Here is a 17082-nt window from a genome sequence, read left to right as displayed (position 1 = left end):
TCCAAACATATGTTAACTTGGAGATATAGAGTGTGCTAGTAAGCTGGAAATTCCTTATCAAATGCTACTATTACTGAGAACTGTAATTCTGCATTGAGAGCTTTGCAACAGATACCTGTTGCCTGGCTGGGATAGTTTTGCATCCTAATGGAAGTCTGAAGAATGTAACTGCTCAACACCTTATGAAAAAACATTGTAAATATGATGTCATACTTTGTATGTAGATGTAGCTCATGCCTTATATCACACAGTCACTCACCCACCTTGCATGTCTTTCTAGGATCTGTTATTTCCTTTTACTCTATGCATAGTTTGCCTTTTTTTTACAGCTTCTCTTTTTTATTGTTGTTTGCAGGTCTGAAATACCTACATTCGGCTGGTATTTTGCATCGAGACATTAAACCAGGGAACCTACTTGTGAACAGCAACTGTGTTCTTAAGGTGGTTTTTTTCACACCTATATAAAAAATACTGCACATGCCATGCCCAGGTCCAAAAAGGTTTTGCTATTTCTTTCAAAAATAGAAATAGAGGGTCGCTTCTATAATCCGCTTGTTGTCTGTAGCTCTGAGATGCTTAAAGCAAAACCCAGGAACCCTGAACTTCCTAGGGAAAAGCCCTAGTGATAAGTATGAGTTGATTCTCTTCAAGTAGGTGCCTCTTCATTTGAAAAGTTTGTTTCCTTTCATTCCGGTACATTGTTACCATTATGAATGTGGCATTGAACACATGAGTTTTTGTAATCCACTCTCACATTTGTACAATATTGGGAAATAGCAATGCCTTGCTTTGACTTGGCTTGAAGGAGAGGGAGGACTATAATTTCTCCCCACCTCCTGCTCAGAAGCCAGGAGCATTTCTCTGCAGATTAACAACACAATCTTGTGCACATCTTCTCATCCTGTTTCTCCTAAGTGAGTGGGTGTAGGAATGCAGCCCAGGAATCCAGCAGGAGCCTGGTCCTTCCATCTGATGCAGCATAAAAGCTAAATTGATCCCGATATTTATCAATCATACAATGATTTGACTTGATGTGCACACCCTTCTGCTTCTAAGATCCATTATGTGCACAAAGGTCTCACTTATGGGTTTCCTCATCCTCATTCTTATGGGGCAAAATACCTGTATCTTGGTTGTAGCAATTTATTGTGCAGATGGGGGCTTCCAGGACTGAATGCTCTTCCATACAAAAATTAAAAAATAATATGCAGGGAAAACTCTGTCAAAGTAAAGGCTAGGGTAGAATCCTGCTCCCAAACAGTCTTTGTAGAAGTTGGTGGGGAAGGGGATTGTATATAGAAACATGAACACAGCTAATACTTTGGTAGGACAAACTCTTAATTGCACACACAAAAATCTCAAAAACACAAGAAACCTGAGAAGTCTGAACACAAAGAAGACTTAATAGTTAGTGAACATTTCATCCCTATATTGGGAGAGCTAGATTTAGCATGAACGTAACTGTGAAATTTGAAAACTTGCCACTAGCTGAAGTTTCAGGCATTTGCTGAAATATTTCAGATCCTGGTAATCCTGAACTGTTAAAAATTTAGCTAAACAAATGTGCATCCCATAGGTACATATGCCTGGTTTTCATATGTGTGTGGCCCAAACCAGGTTTTATGTGGACTATTTGGAGGAAGGCAGATTCAGATATCACATATCAGCCACCATTCTTAAATCTGTATAAATATACCAAATATTTATTCACCTCTTTCTTTCTTTTTTTCAGATCTGTGATTTTGGCTTGGCCAGGGTGGAAGAATTAGATGAATCTCGTCACATGACTCAGGAAGTTGTCACTCAGTATTATCGAGCTCCGGAAATCCTGATGGGCAGCCGTCACTACAGCAATGCTATCGACATCTGGTCCGTAGGCTGTATATTTGCAGAATTGCTAGGACGGAGAATATTGTTTCAAGCGCAAAGTCCCATTCAGCAGGTATGAAGGCATTTCAGTCTAACCCTGTCGATTAGCAAGTGATGCCCAGCTCTCTGACTCTTCTAGTGGATGGAATTCAGTGCGTGTCAAATTCTGGTCATTCTTAACATCCTGAAATCTCCATTGGGGTGGACAGTTGGATAAATGAAGTTGTAGTGTCTTAAGTATGCTTTGAAGCAGCTTAGCCTGTCCAAAATAAGGGAGAGTGTCCTATCTTTCTCTCTGGACTTTACATTGGATGGCTTCCTGATGCAATTCAGGTACTAGTTTTAAACTTCACAGTTCAAAATATCAAACTAGCAGAACTGAAGGTATCACCTCCTCCCATGTGAGCTTGCCCTGCTCCAAGTTTCTCCACCTTCAGAGGTGAGGGGAGTGGCTTCCAGTGATGGTCCTTTTGTGTGGTCACACCAAGACTTGAAATATTTCCTCCCCAGGTATATTTCTCAGGTTTCTTCCTTTTTTCTGTGCCAGGGACCATTGTTCAGCTGTAGATGGCATTCTTTGCTTTCAGAATGTCCCAGTTTCAATCCCCAGTGAGCATCTCCAGCTAAGACTGGGGAGAGACCCCTGCCTGAAGTCCTGGAGAGCCACTGCCAATCAGTGTAAACAATACTGAGCTATATGGAGTGTTGGTCTAACCCTGTACATAAAAGGCAACTTCCTGTTTTCCTAACTAAAAACGTCTTTGTTGGGTTAAGCGCTTGGCAGCATTGTGATAGGATGTTTTTTTTAAATGTATACATAGTTTTAATGGTGGCTGCCCCTTTGGCTTTGCATTTTTATTATAGTAGGGAATTCCGTTTAATTATTAGAGGGACCTAAACTGGTGGAAAGGCAGAATACAAATGTTTTAAATAAACAGGGGTTCCTGAACGTTTGTGCAATGGTTCTTCTGCCCATGTAGAACACTGAGCCGACAGCCTTGGTTCTTATTTTTCCTGGGTCCTTTAGCTCCTGCCTGCAGATAACAAGTTTGCAGCTTGCTGAACTGATTCATGCTCACAGCAACCTTCTGAGGTAGATTGTCATCCTTCCTATATGACAGATGGGGAACGGAGGTTGAGAGAGAAGCTTGCCCAAGGCCGCCCATCTTGTCCAGGAGTTGCGAGGACAGGTGTGGGTGGCTGATAATTTGCAAACTAGAAGTGCTTTTAAAAAATAAAAAATAAAAAAGTTGGTTGAGAAAAAGTGAAATGCTATTCCGAAGTTTTTCATAGAATATAAAAATGATTGGGTAAATATACTGACAGTGTCACAGTCTTCCAGTGGTTACTATATTAAGGATGCTAGTTTCCACTGTAATCTGTCATTTCCAGAGTTGAAGGGGTTTTGCGACAATTTGCTGGGGATTGTATGTAACAAAGTAAGCACAGTGTTATCAAGAAATTGTTTCTGCCAGATTCGGGTGAAGAAGACCATGCTGTGGCTAAATGGAGTTTGAGGTTTAGCAATACAGTGGTACCTCGGAAGTCGAACGGAATCTGTTCCGGAAGTCCATCCAACTTCCAAAACATTCGGAAACCAAGGTGCGGCTTCCGATTGGCTGCAGGAGCTTCCAATTGGAAGCCGCGGAAGCTGCGTCGGACGTTCAGGTTCCAAAGAACGTTCACAAACCGGAACACTCACTTCCAGGTTTGCGGCATTTGGGAGCCAAAACCTTCGAGTTTCAAGGTGTATAACTGGATTTCATTCATATGAAGCCTACAATATCTACAAAGTATACCCATAGCTTCAGACAACCTGCACGGGATAAGGAAGTGCAGTTCTTCAGATAATAGAGCCTAGTTTGTCCAGCCTCAGCAGCTGAGAAAAAGAAATCTGCATGTGACATGAAGGAGTGAAAGACTTCATCCCCTTTGTGTCATCCCCTGCCCCATCAATCCATCTGCAGGATTGGAGGGCAGCAGAGCAGACCTTTGCCCTCTATATCAAAACTTGTAGATCCAGCACTGAATCCCACTACACAGTTTGAGAAGCTAAACCTACCCCCCAAATTGTGACTTGGTTGCTGCCATTTGCATTCTGCCAATGGTATATTCGGGCGAGTATCCGTAACACTGTGGTAGAAAGTTTGCTGCCATAGCTCAGTGGTAGGATGCACACTCCGTATGCAAGAGGTCCAGACTCAATCCTCATCATCTCCAGTTGAAGGATATTGAGTAGCAAGACTGGGAAAGACCTGTTCCTGAGCTGTTGCCAGTCAAAGTAGCTGGACTGGGCTACACAAACCTGCCCTAAATCAGTTTTTCAGGCTGCATCCTGACTTTACTTGCACTCATCATAGCTGTTAACCAATCAAGCTCAGATGTAGCACGCTTAATGTGCAACATTTTTGAAGTCTGTTACCTTCACAGGAACACTTTGTGAGGTAGGTTGCTATGCCCATTATTATTTTCATTATTATTTTTATCCTTCACCAACAAGTCCCAGGGCAGTTTGCAGCCATTTAAAATTCAGAAATATAATCAGTTAAAACAAATTGCAGTCACAGGAATAGGGCGAGTCCTGTAAACACAGGTCAAAGGCCAGGGTGAAGAGATGCATCTTCATCATTCGCCAAAAACCGGAATCAGTGCAATACGTTGTTGGGGCAATGGCAATAAAGGAGAACTACCAAATACAATCACATTCTGCAAAACCTTTGCAAAATTACCACTCTTTGCATTGGTTTAGGATCTACAAAATGGTGAGCAACTTAGGCCCCAAATACCTGAAAGACCGCCTCCTTCCCTACAGATGCTGTCAAGTGTTAAGATCAGCAGAGGGACCCCTCCTGGTGGTTCTGCTGTCCTCAGATGTTTGGGTGGTGGTGACCCAGAAAAGGGGGTTTTCTTTGGCAGCCCCTATGTTTGTAGTTTCCTCCCCACAGAGGTGCATCTGGCACTTTCGCTATAAAGCTTTTCTCTTTCTGTTTTTTTTTTGGGGGGGGGGTACAGGTAGGTAGCCATGTTGGTCTGCCATAGTTAAAACAAAATTTAAAAATTCCTTCCAGTAGCACCTTAGAGACCAACTAAGTTTGTTATTGGTATGAGCTTTCTGAAGAAGTGTGCATGCACACGAAAGCTCATACTGATAACAAACTTAGTTGGTCTCTAAGGTGCTACTGGAAGGAATTTTTTTATTTTGTTCTTTTGGGGTTTGCGTCTCCGTGGGTTGTATCACATGCTTGTTCCACTCAGAGAGACCCATTGAAATTAATGGAAATGACTAACTTGGGTCTATTAATTTCAAATGCTCTTGTCTGAGTAGAACTTAGGTGGACACAACCCTGTGGGACTATGGACATGTCAGCCCTATTGTTTTCAGAGAGTTTCAGATCCTTCTAACCTTCCAGGTAATGGAGTCCTTGGAAGTTCTTTGAAGGGGCCTGAGGAATCCCTAAATTAGGCATCCCCAAACTCAGCCCTCCAGCTGTTTTGGGACTACAACTCCCATCATCCCTAGCTAACAGGACCAGTGGTCAGGGATGATGGGAGTTGTAGTCCCAAAACAGCTGGAGGGCCGAGTTTGGGGATGCCTGCCCTAACAGATTGTTTATCCCCCTCTAAAGCTTACTATTTCCTGGATGCTCATTGGACACCTAAAATAAGCAGTGATGGCTGCAATACATCTCCAGGTGAATATGCCTGCCACTTAAGATAATCTTAAGGGGCCTTTCTTTATTACAAAGCCTTCTGAGGCTAGGTGGGTGTCTACCATAAAGAGAACTTCTCTGTGGCAATGCCCAAACTGTAGAACTGTCTGCTTGGATGTGTTTTCCTGGCACCATCTCTTGTCATATTTTAGGAGCCGGGTGAAGTCTCCCCTGTTCTGTCATGCTTTTAATGGAAATTTATGTCCTCTTGTTGGCTTTTAATCTGCTGGTTTTACTGTCTTTTATCTTTGTGGGTTTATTTGTGGTTCTAGGGCAAGATATAAATCCCATACATGTATAAACATGTTTCAAATAGTACCAGAAAGTGGAGAATAGAAGGCAAGAGGCTGATTGTGCAAAGTTGTGTATTCATTTAGGAAAATAGGAATCTGCCTTATACAGAGTCGGACCATTGAGTGCATCTAGCTCAGTATTGTCTAAACTAACTGGCAGTGACTCTCTCCCAACCTTAGCTGGAGATACTGAGAATTTGAATGTGTGTATGTGCTTATTGTTTGAAAAGAATATGCTTTTATCCAAATTAAAACTGTGGACAATTTCTCCCATCTTTACAGTTGGATTTGATCACAGATCTCTTAGGAACACCGTCACTGGAAGCAATGAGGACGGCTTGTGAAGGCGCCAAGGCACACATACTCAGGGGTCCTCATAAACAGGTAGGATGAAAAGCTATGACTCTGAATTTCCCAACAAGCCCCATTCTGCAAGCACATTATGGAGGTGCTAATCTGGGCCTATTCTAATGTAAAATTTTAATACTCATGGCAGTAAGTGTGCACAAGATTGAATGATAAATAACTGAAGGCCAGCCAGGAATCCTCTTTTTGGAATCATTTTTCAATGAAACACTATGCTGTATCACTAATATATTTAGTGAAATTGGACAAAAGGCAATACATTTCATAAAAGTAGAACATTGAAGTTCAGACATATTAATCATATAAATTATTTATCAAACATACATTCTTCAGAAACATTTTATCCTTCTAGGCAATTTAAGATACAAAACTCTAGGTCAAGATAACAAGTTGAGTATTTTTAATCCAAGCCATTACAATTTTAGTGTACTTTGTGGTAGTTTCATTATAATAAATGGAGCAGGTTTCCTCATGTTTAACCATATTTATTATTTCAGAGTACTTTGAGTCATCGAGTTCCTGTTCAGTGCATTGACTTTATACCTACCCTATTTCACCAAAAAAATGTACAAACATTTTATTCAGAATTGCTGATTCTTGTATTTTGGTATACCATTCATTCTCTTAGCTTGTGGTATTTCCATTCTCTGTCAATATTCAGCATATTTTTAATAAAGATTATGAAATTAGAAAGTATCCTAAAACAGAGTTTGGTTGTAGTTCAGTTAAGTTACATTCTGCCTTATCTTCAGAGTGTTTCCCCTAGTGCTTCTGTGTGGTTTCCCAGCCCAACCACTGACCAGACCTTTTTAGAGCTTTAGTTTTGCTGAAGCATATGCCTTCCAACCATCCCTGTGTATGTCACATCACATGAGGCTTTGTGCTTCACAGCCCATCTCTTGGCCAGTAAAAGTAGTTTCTGACCTAGAGAACTAGGTGACCTCACAGGTTCTTTCATTTCTGTGTTTCTGCAGTATTTAGTTTTTTTCTGAATGCATGGTACCTTTTAAACCAAGGACACTTGAGGAGCAGGAAGTGGTTCCAGGCAGCAGTCACAAAGTGAATTACCTAAATATATGGCACGAGAACTTATGTGTAACTCTTTATTCCTGGATTCAAGACATAGTTGCCTGTTACAATAGGTTTCTATTGGAGAAAGCAGGTAGGTCTGCTTGACCTGGGGTATAGGTGTAGCTGGCAGTGTGTGGTTCTAGTGAACCATGCATAGCAAACCACGAGAAAGTTCTGAGTTCGTGTGCATTGATGGTAGCATATGAACAATAACACTTAGGCTAAATTAGAATGAATACAATCCAATTACTTAAACAAGCCACTTAACCTCAATTTCTTTCACCATCTGTGTCTTGGGCATATCCGCAGAAGATATAAGGAAATTAAATATAATGCTTGGAGACTATAAAGTGACTTGTAAATCTGTAGAGGAGCAGCTGCCTCATTCAAGAAAATGTATCGCTTCAGCAGAGGATGTTAACTTGCACAAGTAATTCTGATAAATGTGAAGCTCAAATGGAACATTTCCAGCTCACAAACAAGCTCTGTGGCCTTTAAAAAAGAGGAAAAAAAACAGAATTCACTGAAATTCTGATAGAATTGGGTATAGAGAGCTATGATTTTGTGCATGCAGGGTCATAAATAATACAGCTAAGGAATTATAAGTTTATTAGAGCTTTTGAAGAAAAATAGGGAAGGAAACCTCTCTGTAGATAAAGACTTTGTTTCCTTAGGCAACCATAATAGAACGGATCAATCGTGTGTGTAAATACGATGGAGAGGCAATGAATGGGAGCAGAAGGTCAATTTTGCAGTTCCTGAGATATGAGGCCTGCTAGCTGAGTGGTAAATCCCATTTTTTGCACACACTTGTTAAATAATTCCCCGAAAGGACAACTGGGCAAAAGGCCCTGCCTAAGACCCTGTCTGTCGGAGGAGGCAGTACCAGACTAAGTGGACTAGTGGCTTGACATAGGAACATAGGAAGTTGCCTTGTACTTAGTCAGAACCGTACGTCCCTCTCGGTCAGAGTTTTAGGCAGGGTCCCCACCCAACTTTAAGATGAGATGCCAGGGATTAAACCTGGGACTTTCAACATGCAAAGCAGATTCTGTACCAATGAGCTGTAACCTTTCCCTGTTACTTACACAATGCAGCTTCATATAAGGCATGCTTGATTTTATAGCAGTTTGAATATGTGATATAAATCAATAGCCATCCTCTGCATCCCTGCAGAGCATTCATTCTCACTTGGCTTTTTTGCCTTTTTTGGCTTGGGGTGGGGATAAACTGTGGCAGGTGTAAGATGTCTTGCCCAAGGAGCTTCCCCTACAGCTTTCATGAAACATTTAATACAGTTTGCCAGCTTCTGTAAAGCTATTGTAGCACCTAACCTTTTCTATTAATGTTCTCCCATAAATAGATAAGGCAAAGGCTTGATTGCTTCATCATATTTCAGGCAGAGTATGTTTTAGTCCTTGGTTGGCATACAGCATATTCCTCCCACATACCAATAACAATTAATCATCTTCCATTAATAGGAAAACTCTTATATAATCTCCTCCCCCCTGCCTTTCTTTGCTCCTAATGGTTTTTTCCCAGCACCTGCACACTCTAGACCTCTTGTAATAAGCTTTGCTTTTTATATTTGCATAGGAAAGCAGATGATTTCTTTTAAAAAAGAAAAAGCACCATGCTAAGGAAATGATAGTGTAGGAAGTGCTGGAGAACAAACAGCTTCAAAGCCCAGAATTTTAGGCAATGTTCTTTTTTAAAAAAGAAAATGGCAAGGCTTTTAGATTTGCATAAAGAGGTCAGGGCTATTTTTGTCTGTGAAAATTACTTTTAATTTTGGAGCTGTTTCCCCTACTCCCCCCTTGTGCTCTCATTCTAATTTTAAGATCAGGCACCCTCAGGCTGAAATCTCTCAGCATCCTTGATCCAATACATAGTGACTCAGAAGAGCATAGCTTCTACTAGTCTTTTTGTCGGACAGTGGATACTGTTAGGTTGAGCCACTGGAAAGTAAGGGTGAGAACGGAGGGCCAATGTCCAAAATGCTTCCGCACCATAATCTCCAACGGGTAGTCCCTGGTCTCCTGTAGTTCATATGGCCCTAAGAGATGTTGGCAGTATTTAGTGAAACATCTTTCATTGTGCGGAAGAGTCTTCTGTTTCTAGGGAGGTCATTGAAATAATGACTTGGGGGTGTGTGTGAGGGTTTGAAGGTTCAGCAGAAGGAATAAAGTAGCCAAGTGGCTCTGGCAAGAGCAGAGCAAAATGCAAGAACCAAACATGAAGCTAGAACAAGGAGCTGCAAACTCTGCCCTGGGGGCTACATTCTTTTTCCGCCATATGCACACAAGTCTCCACAAATAATTTTGCTAGGAGCAAGCAGCTCTGGCCCCCCAGCAAACAGGTTGTGTGGCTTTCTGCAGATCCTTGTCCCCAAAAATATTGGCAAACTTGAATAGAAGGTAGTAAGTAGCAGGAGTCTTTACACTGTCTGGAAAAGAGGCGCCTGCTGTTCCTTTTACACTTGTGATATCACACCATGCCTCTCTCCCAAGCCCATTGTCTGCCAGAGGATGTTGGGGTGTGTGTGTTGGTGACCACAACTAATGGTTGTCTGGTAAGCCAGCCACTGCCTTCCTCCCCTCATATACCTCTCCCTCAAACCATGGGCTTAGGTTGTACCTTAAATTGTGATGGGCTTTAACTAATGCATTGGTGTGTGTCCATCTTGGCTGAAAATCAGCTTGTCAATGTAATAAATACTAGTGTCTTTATACAAAAAGAGGGCAGCATTACTTGCTTGTTCTGTGAACGGAATTTAATATACATTAAGAAAGAAGCAAAAGTAACTTGACCCATAATGCGTGTTTTCACCCAAAACATGGTTCTGTGAATAGCAACAGTAGCTTTGGAGAGGTACAGTGGTACCTTTGCTCTCGAATAGCTTGGCTCCTGAACGCCGCAAACCCGGAAGTAACTGTTCCAGTTTGCAAACGTTTTTCGGAAGCCTAACGTCCGACGCAGCTTCCGCTTCAGTGCAGGAAGCTCTTGCAGCCAATCGGAAGCCATGCCTTGGTTTTTGAACGGTTTCGGGAGTCAAACGGACTCCCAGAACGGATTAAGTTCGAGAACCAAGGCACCACTGTACAGTACTTCATTTCCTGAGCTCAAGCATGGGTATGTAAAAAGGGGGGAAGTAACCAAAATCCATTCTGAGGAAACTTAGGAGTGACTAAGATAGTAAGCTTAAAATTAAAATAAATGAAAACCTGGGTTTTGTGGTCTTAAAATACTACATAGCATAATCCTTGTTCTTATGTTTCTTAGGGAGATTCTAAGTAAGAATGCCTGTGTTCATTGGATGCTATGTGTGTGTACGCTTGAGTGTGCATGTGCGTGCATGGAGAGACTATGCTGACAGTGAAGAGTAGTATTGTGATTGGAAGGAGGGATGTCCTCCAAATGAACAATAATAATACTTAGCAGGTAGGTAGGTGGGTAGGTAGGTAGTAGATAGATGACTTGCGTGAAGCCCTTAGAACATTATTTCAATGACCTTTTAACACCCCTGTAGGTTTGGTTCAGGTTATCTTCCCACTGAAGATGCATGTCTGAGGGTGGGGGAGAAAGAGACTGTAAAAACTTCACTCAGCAAGTTGATGAGTTTACATACCTTTAAATATATAGAATTTACCAATTATGTACAGCATTACTGGACAATATCAGTGACCTTCAGAATGACGATATATATGAATACTTACATGGATTCTAAGCTTCAGGAATCCTTACTGAACAAAAATGGGAGGAGGAGATGCTCCAGACCTGACAGATTTCTGGAATGCAGGAATCAACTGACCTTGGATTTCCAGCTAGCAGGGCTGCCACTCAAACAAACAAAAACAAAAAACAAACAAAAACACCTGACTGGCTTCTCCAGTCCATCTAACTCATTATAGAAATAAGGTCATTTTTGTTATAACGATTTCAGTTTTGTTCAACAGCCAACCTCAATTTCCCAATTGCTCACTTTTGTGTTAATTCCAGTTTACCCTCACAATTCTAAGAGAACTGCAGTGATTAAATCTTACAAATGCTGTCCTCTTTATCTCCTTTTGTGTACACATTTCCATAACCTAGAAAACCTAGAAACTTGCTTCATTGAATGAAACAAAATACTGAGGGGTTTTGAACCCACATTCTGCTCCAGATAATAGGCCTATTTTAACAATAACTTTAAAAGATACAAGATGAGCTTTTCTAAGCTCTTTCCCTTTTCTTTTTTCAGTTTTAGCAGGGTTGTCTCCTGTATTTCTTCCCCTGCCTGCCCTCATTTAAGAAAGTTAAAATCGAGTCTTCTAGCAGCTCTGTGAAAAAGCAAATGCATATTGCTATGCGAAAATGAAGGTGGGATTGGCCTGATGAGTTTTTGAAATGAGACACTTGCTTTTATCCCGCAGAGCTCTTCTTATATACCTGTGTGGATTCTAGCAGAGGGATGTGGAAACTGTGGCCCTTCAGATGTTGCTGGAGTCTAGCTCCCATCAGCCCCAGACAGCATATCCATGGATGATGGGAGCTGTAGTATATCTGGGTGGCTGCAAGTTAGCCACCCCTGCTCTAGGTGTTCTGTTCATATGTGAAACTTTCCTGTGAGCACAGAGAGACAAAATTGGCATGCTAAGCTCTCCTCCCACCTTGCCCTCACTTGTGAAAGGGCAAGGTGTGAGCAGGGAACCCCTACTACCCATACAAAGTTTCCCACATGAGTTACAATCTGCATGATTGGGGATCTGAGTTGCTTAAGAACCCTTCATGGAGGTTTTCTGCTGCAGACCTCACTTCTCCCACATTTTGGAGGGTGACTGGGGACAGGAGCTTAGCACATTGTCCCGTTTCTGTCCCCCTGTGCTCAGATTTGGGCTTCACACAAGTAGCACAATTGCATTGGGTTTTTATGTTAAGGGTGAATTGCATGTATCAGATGAGGCTCAGCCCATTTTCTCTTTCTTTTCACAGCCATCCCTTCCTGTCCTGTATACATTATCCAGCCAAGCTACACATGAAGCTGTTCATCTCCTTTGTAGGATGTTGGTCTTTGATCCAGTGAGTTGGTGCTTCGTGTTCTGCATTTTGAAAGGGTGGGGAATGGGTGGAAATAAAAAAATACATTTGTGTGTGCACAGAGGGTTAAGGTCGCTTGGCTCCATAGCAATCTTGACACCACGTCCACATTCACTGAAGTCTCCGGTGAGGTGGCTGATGCAGCCTGGTCACATGGACAAGGTGCTTGTAATTATGCAGCCAGCCGTATGTTCCCTCAGCCCTTGCCCCTCTTGGTTTGCCCGGATGGTTCCAGGGCATGATCAGCACATCCTTGTGCGAAGGAGTGAGCCCAGCCATCTTGGAAGAGGCACACAAACAACTGCAAAAAGCCCACCCTGTACCCACTGATTTGTGACAACTACTGTTTGGTCACAAGTATCTCCATCTGAGGGAAGGTGAAGGGGGAAACTGCTCCAATATCACTGAAAGGAGAGTAGGAGACACTGGGCTTAAACAGAGCACATCCATGAGTCACAGTCCTCACTCTGTGAAAAACCGTTTCAACGAAGCTGTGTGGACATAGTTCCCCATTTCATACTGGAACACAGGTGCATGTCAAATTTGCAGATTTCCATAGCCCCTTGTGAATCTTCATGGGTCTCCATTTCTTCTTCTTCTTCATTCTGCAAGCAAACACTGCTTTTAAAACAGTTCTGTTGACTGAGCTCATCTGAGCTCCTTTCAACTCATCTACCCGGCTGTGGATTTTCTATCTTTACAACCGGCCACCCTTGGAAGGGAAGTGGGATTCTATCATGCAAAGGTGTTTGGTGACTCATCCTGGGCTCCCTTCTTCAGCTTAAGTGTTGGTGGCAGAACACTTGATTGGCACCATGTGGGCGCTTGCCTTTCTGTAGCAAGTGTTTTTTTCCACTTCCCTTTTGCCACTTGTGTGGAGGGCTCTGTGCTTTCCTCTTTGGTCTCGAGCCCTTTGTTCTTGGCTTCAACTTTTCACTTTCCATGAAGCATCCTTGGCTTTCCCTCATTTTAGCAATACTGAGAGGCAGCCTGTGGCTAGAGGACTCTTGAGGGTGGCTGTGGAATGCTGACAGCAGATGAGTTACTCCTTCCTCCAAAAAGCCCTATCTCTTTGCTCAGACCTTCCTGGAAGGAAGAGCATATTTGGCATGCCTGGGGTTTTTTTTTGCCTGTGGTGAGAGGTATGGCAGAGGCTCCCTAAAGAGGAATTCTGTCGCTGTTTTGCTTTACAACGCTCCAGAGTTAACAGGCCCTTAGGAAGCAGACCACACTCCCTCAAAACCAAGCAGTATGGGAAGCTCTGGGGCAAGAAGGCATACCAAACTCATCGGAGGCTTGCTTTGCTTTGCTTTTAATACTTTTACAATGGTTTTGCAACAACAACATTCAACGCAAAGCAGCTCACAATATGAAAATAATAGCATTAAAAAGTAGCAATTCTTAAAATTGCTATAATCATACCAAAAAGACAATAGCATACAAGGCAAAACAACAACAACCATATTCATCAAAACAGTTGATGCAGTTCAATCCAAACTTACAATCACAATACAGTGGTACCTCAGGTTAAGAACTTAATTCGTTCTGGAGGTCCCTTCTTAACCTGAAACTGTTCTTAACCTGAGGTACCACTTTAGCTAATGGGGCCTCCCTCCGCCGCCGCACCGCAATTTCTGTTCTCATCCTGAAGCAAAGTTCTTAAGCCGAGGTACTATTTCTGGGTTAGCACTGTAACCTGAAGCGTCTATAACCCGAGGTACCACCGTATCAGAAATGGTTGCTGAGCAATAGCCCCGTGCTAGCTGGCATACTCTCTTTGGGAAGGGGCTTCTTTGCCCAGAGCAGCAGCTGCAGCACCGCAGTCCCAGGCAGCAAGCTCTTTTGTAGCCTCGACTTCTTTTTCAGCCTCAGAGAAATCAATCCTTTCTGTGTTGTTTTCTGAGGGGTGGGGCAGCAGGTTCCACAGAAGATCCAGATTGCCTAGGATGTCTTTTCCCATACGGGATATTAAAGGCAACCCCTTTCCACACTCCCTTTGGAGGAGTGCACTTGGCGGGGCGGGGGTCTATCCTCTCAGGGGCTGCAGGCAAAAAAGCCACAGGACAAGAGTCCTTTAACTCTTGCACTCAGTGCCCTAATGGCTCACATCTCTGGCAAGGCATGAACTTTCAAAATTTCCAAGAGGTAAGGAGAATAGACAGGCCCGATGAGTTTAAGGTTTTTGGGTGGAACCTCACATGTACAGACTCCCAGAAAATGCCTTCTTTCTCTATAAAACGGATGTCTATGTCTCCCCATCTCTCGCTCTCTCTTTCTCTCCCCACCTAATATGTTTTACATATTAATCCAACCTATCTATAAACAGCTAGCGCTCTTAATAAGATTCACTTTGGGACCAGTGGGTCAATTTAGTCTTGGAGGCTGTTTGCAACAAAGTTATTTAATAGTATCAGAACTACTGTTCCAGGAGGCATTTCTGGTGGGGTGGGGTGGGGTGGGGTGCGGAAGAGTATATGGTTTAACTTATGAGCCACCTGTCGCCACGTGGGGAAAAGTTGAATTATTCGCAGCGCTATTTCAAGCAAACACTGCCTCCTAGTGGTTTTTGTAGTAGTACACAGAGGTTAGAAAAATGATTTGTTTTTATATTTGCATGTTGTGAATACGTGTGAGCAAATAAAAATCCCCCTTTAAAATAATTAATTGTGTTTTTCTCTCCCTCCCTTCATATTCCAGTCCAAAAGAATATCCGCTAAGGATGCCTTAGCTCATCCATATCTTGACGAAGGGCGTTTGCGATATCATACCTGTATGTGTAAATGTTGTTTTTCCACCTCTACTGGAAGAGTTTACACCAGTGATTTTGAACCCATCACGAATCCCAAATTCGATGATACTTTTGAAAAGAACCTCAGTTCTGTTCGGCAGGTTAAAGGTCAGTATTTTAGGTTAGGAATGTCTCATTCCTCTTGGTTATTGTTGATTGCTTTGTTGTTATGTCAGATTGATAAAGCTGCACACAGAGCTAGGTATGTATAATATTTGTGTATAAAGCAGGGCATACATATTATGTGTGCACATTGTGCCTGGAGAACATAATGTCGAGAGCATCCTTTACTACAGCATATGTATGAGAAGTGCCCCTCTATCATGTGTGAGTTCTGAAATACATGCAAAATGAGAATGTTTTGGCATTTTGCAAATTTCTGCTCCACAAGGTGTTGCTGCTGTTTTTCCTAGGCATGTTCGGAGCAAAGAGGTTTTTTTAAATTACTGTAGAGATTTTCTTACTTAATTGACCATGACTCATGGTGTTAATCAACTTAAGTTTCCTTTAAGCAGGTGACCACTCTAATTACACTTTGTGAGATTGTTCAGTAGTAAAAAGAAAGAAAGAAAGAAAGAAAGAAAGAAAGAAAGAAAGAAAGAAAGAAAGAACACAGTAGAACTCCTGAATATTTTGAGAAAAACCAAACTGAGATAGGAGGTGAGGAGCTTTGGGCTCCTGCAGTACATCCTGATCTGATTAATGTTTGTGTTTCTCAAGTGGTGTTGCTCGACTTTTTTGCATGCTTCCCCCCTGTACAACCCTAATGTACTATGCAGTTCTTATCAGCTTGTGTGAAGTCGGGTTTGCTTCCTTTCATCCCCGATCACTTCTTGTTTTTCAGAAATAATCCATCAGTTCATTTTGGAACAGCAGAAAGGAAACAGAGTGCCTCTGTGCATCAACCCGCAATCTGCTGCTTTTAAGAGCTTTATTAGGTAACTGTATGTAATCACATCTGATATTCATTCACCTTTTTTTTTTTTTTAGTGTTGCAGCAACTTTTAAAATGAAGCCTATATTTGAATTAAGGGCTCTGCAACAACTTTAGCCATGCACCTGCAGTGTTTCCCAACCTTGTGCCTCCAGCTGTTTTTGGACTACAATTCCCATCATCCCTTGCCATTGGTTTTGCTAGTCAGGGATGATGGGAGTTGTAGTTCAAAAACAGCTGGAGGCACAAGGTTGGGAAACACTGATAACGTATTATTTGAGTGCTTTAATGTTTACCATGATTAGGTTTTGTCCAGCAAGAGCCGCTGCCATGCAAAACCCTCACTGAACAGGAACAGAGAGCACTTGGCAAGTTGTTCCCTTGGGGTTTTTTCAATCTTTGACTTGATCAGGTGTGCTAGAAGCATTCCAAAAAGCATTCCATAAAGCAGTAATCAGCCACTCATCCAGGAAAAGGAATTGGTGTTAAGCAGAGAAGGGGATAGGAAGCCTGTAGAAGGAATTAAGTTACACACCTTGATCAACAAGGGGATTGAATGCCTCTTGACCAGGCTTCCTCAATCTCAGCCCCCCCCCCCCGATGTTTTGAGACTACAGTTCCCATCATCCATGACCACTGGTCCTGCTAGCTAGGGATCATGGGAGTTGTAGGCCAAAAACATCTGGAGGGGCGAGTTTGAGTAAGCCTGCTCTTGACAGGAGAGTTGTGAGGGGAACTGAGATGTGAGAGGAAGGTTGCAAGAGCCAAGATGGGAAATAGGTAAGGGAAGAGCACAGCGTTCATACAAAGGGACATTTAAAGCACATTTCCCTTCTGAATAATCCTGACAATTATAATTTGCACCTCACCGAATTCAGAAGAACCTTCACAAACTACAGTTGAGATGAATCTCTTGGTGGGCATGGATGTGCTTTCAGTGTATGGAATGTATACAGCCTAAGAGGCAGATCCTTC

General features: G+C 42.3%; 1 protein-coding gene across 2 annotated transcripts in view; it reads left to right on the top strand.

Moving 5' to 3' along the window:
• Window positions 1-17082, top strand: part of NLK (nemo like kinase) — an 88843-nt gene that overhangs the window by 69505 nt on the left and 2256 nt on the right. The window contains exons 5-10 of one of the 2 annotated variants that reach the window (XM_083714611.1): window positions 356-441; window positions 1733-1942; window positions 6155-6256; window positions 12281-12367; window positions 15083-15281; window positions 16018-16111. In XM_083714611.1, the coding sequence (XP_083570737.1) occupies window positions 356-441; window positions 1733-1942; window positions 6155-6256; window positions 12281-12367; window positions 15083-15281; window positions 16018-16111 (778 nt within the window). Of the gene's footprint in view, window positions 1-355; window positions 442-1732; window positions 1943-6154; window positions 6257-12280; window positions 12368-15082; window positions 15282-16017; window positions 16118-17082 lie in introns of both variants that reach the window. The other variant, XM_083714612.1, reaches the window with a different exon arrangement.

Source organism: Podarcis gaigeae (assembly GCF_964106915.1).
Source record: "Podarcis gaigeae genome assembly, chromosome: 15".
NCBI lineage: Eukaryota > Metazoa > Chordata > Lepidosauria > Squamata > Lacertidae > Podarcis > Podarcis gaigeae.
The sequence above is the reverse complement of the archived record's forward strand: the minus strand, read 5'-3'. Positions and strand labels throughout refer to the sequence as shown.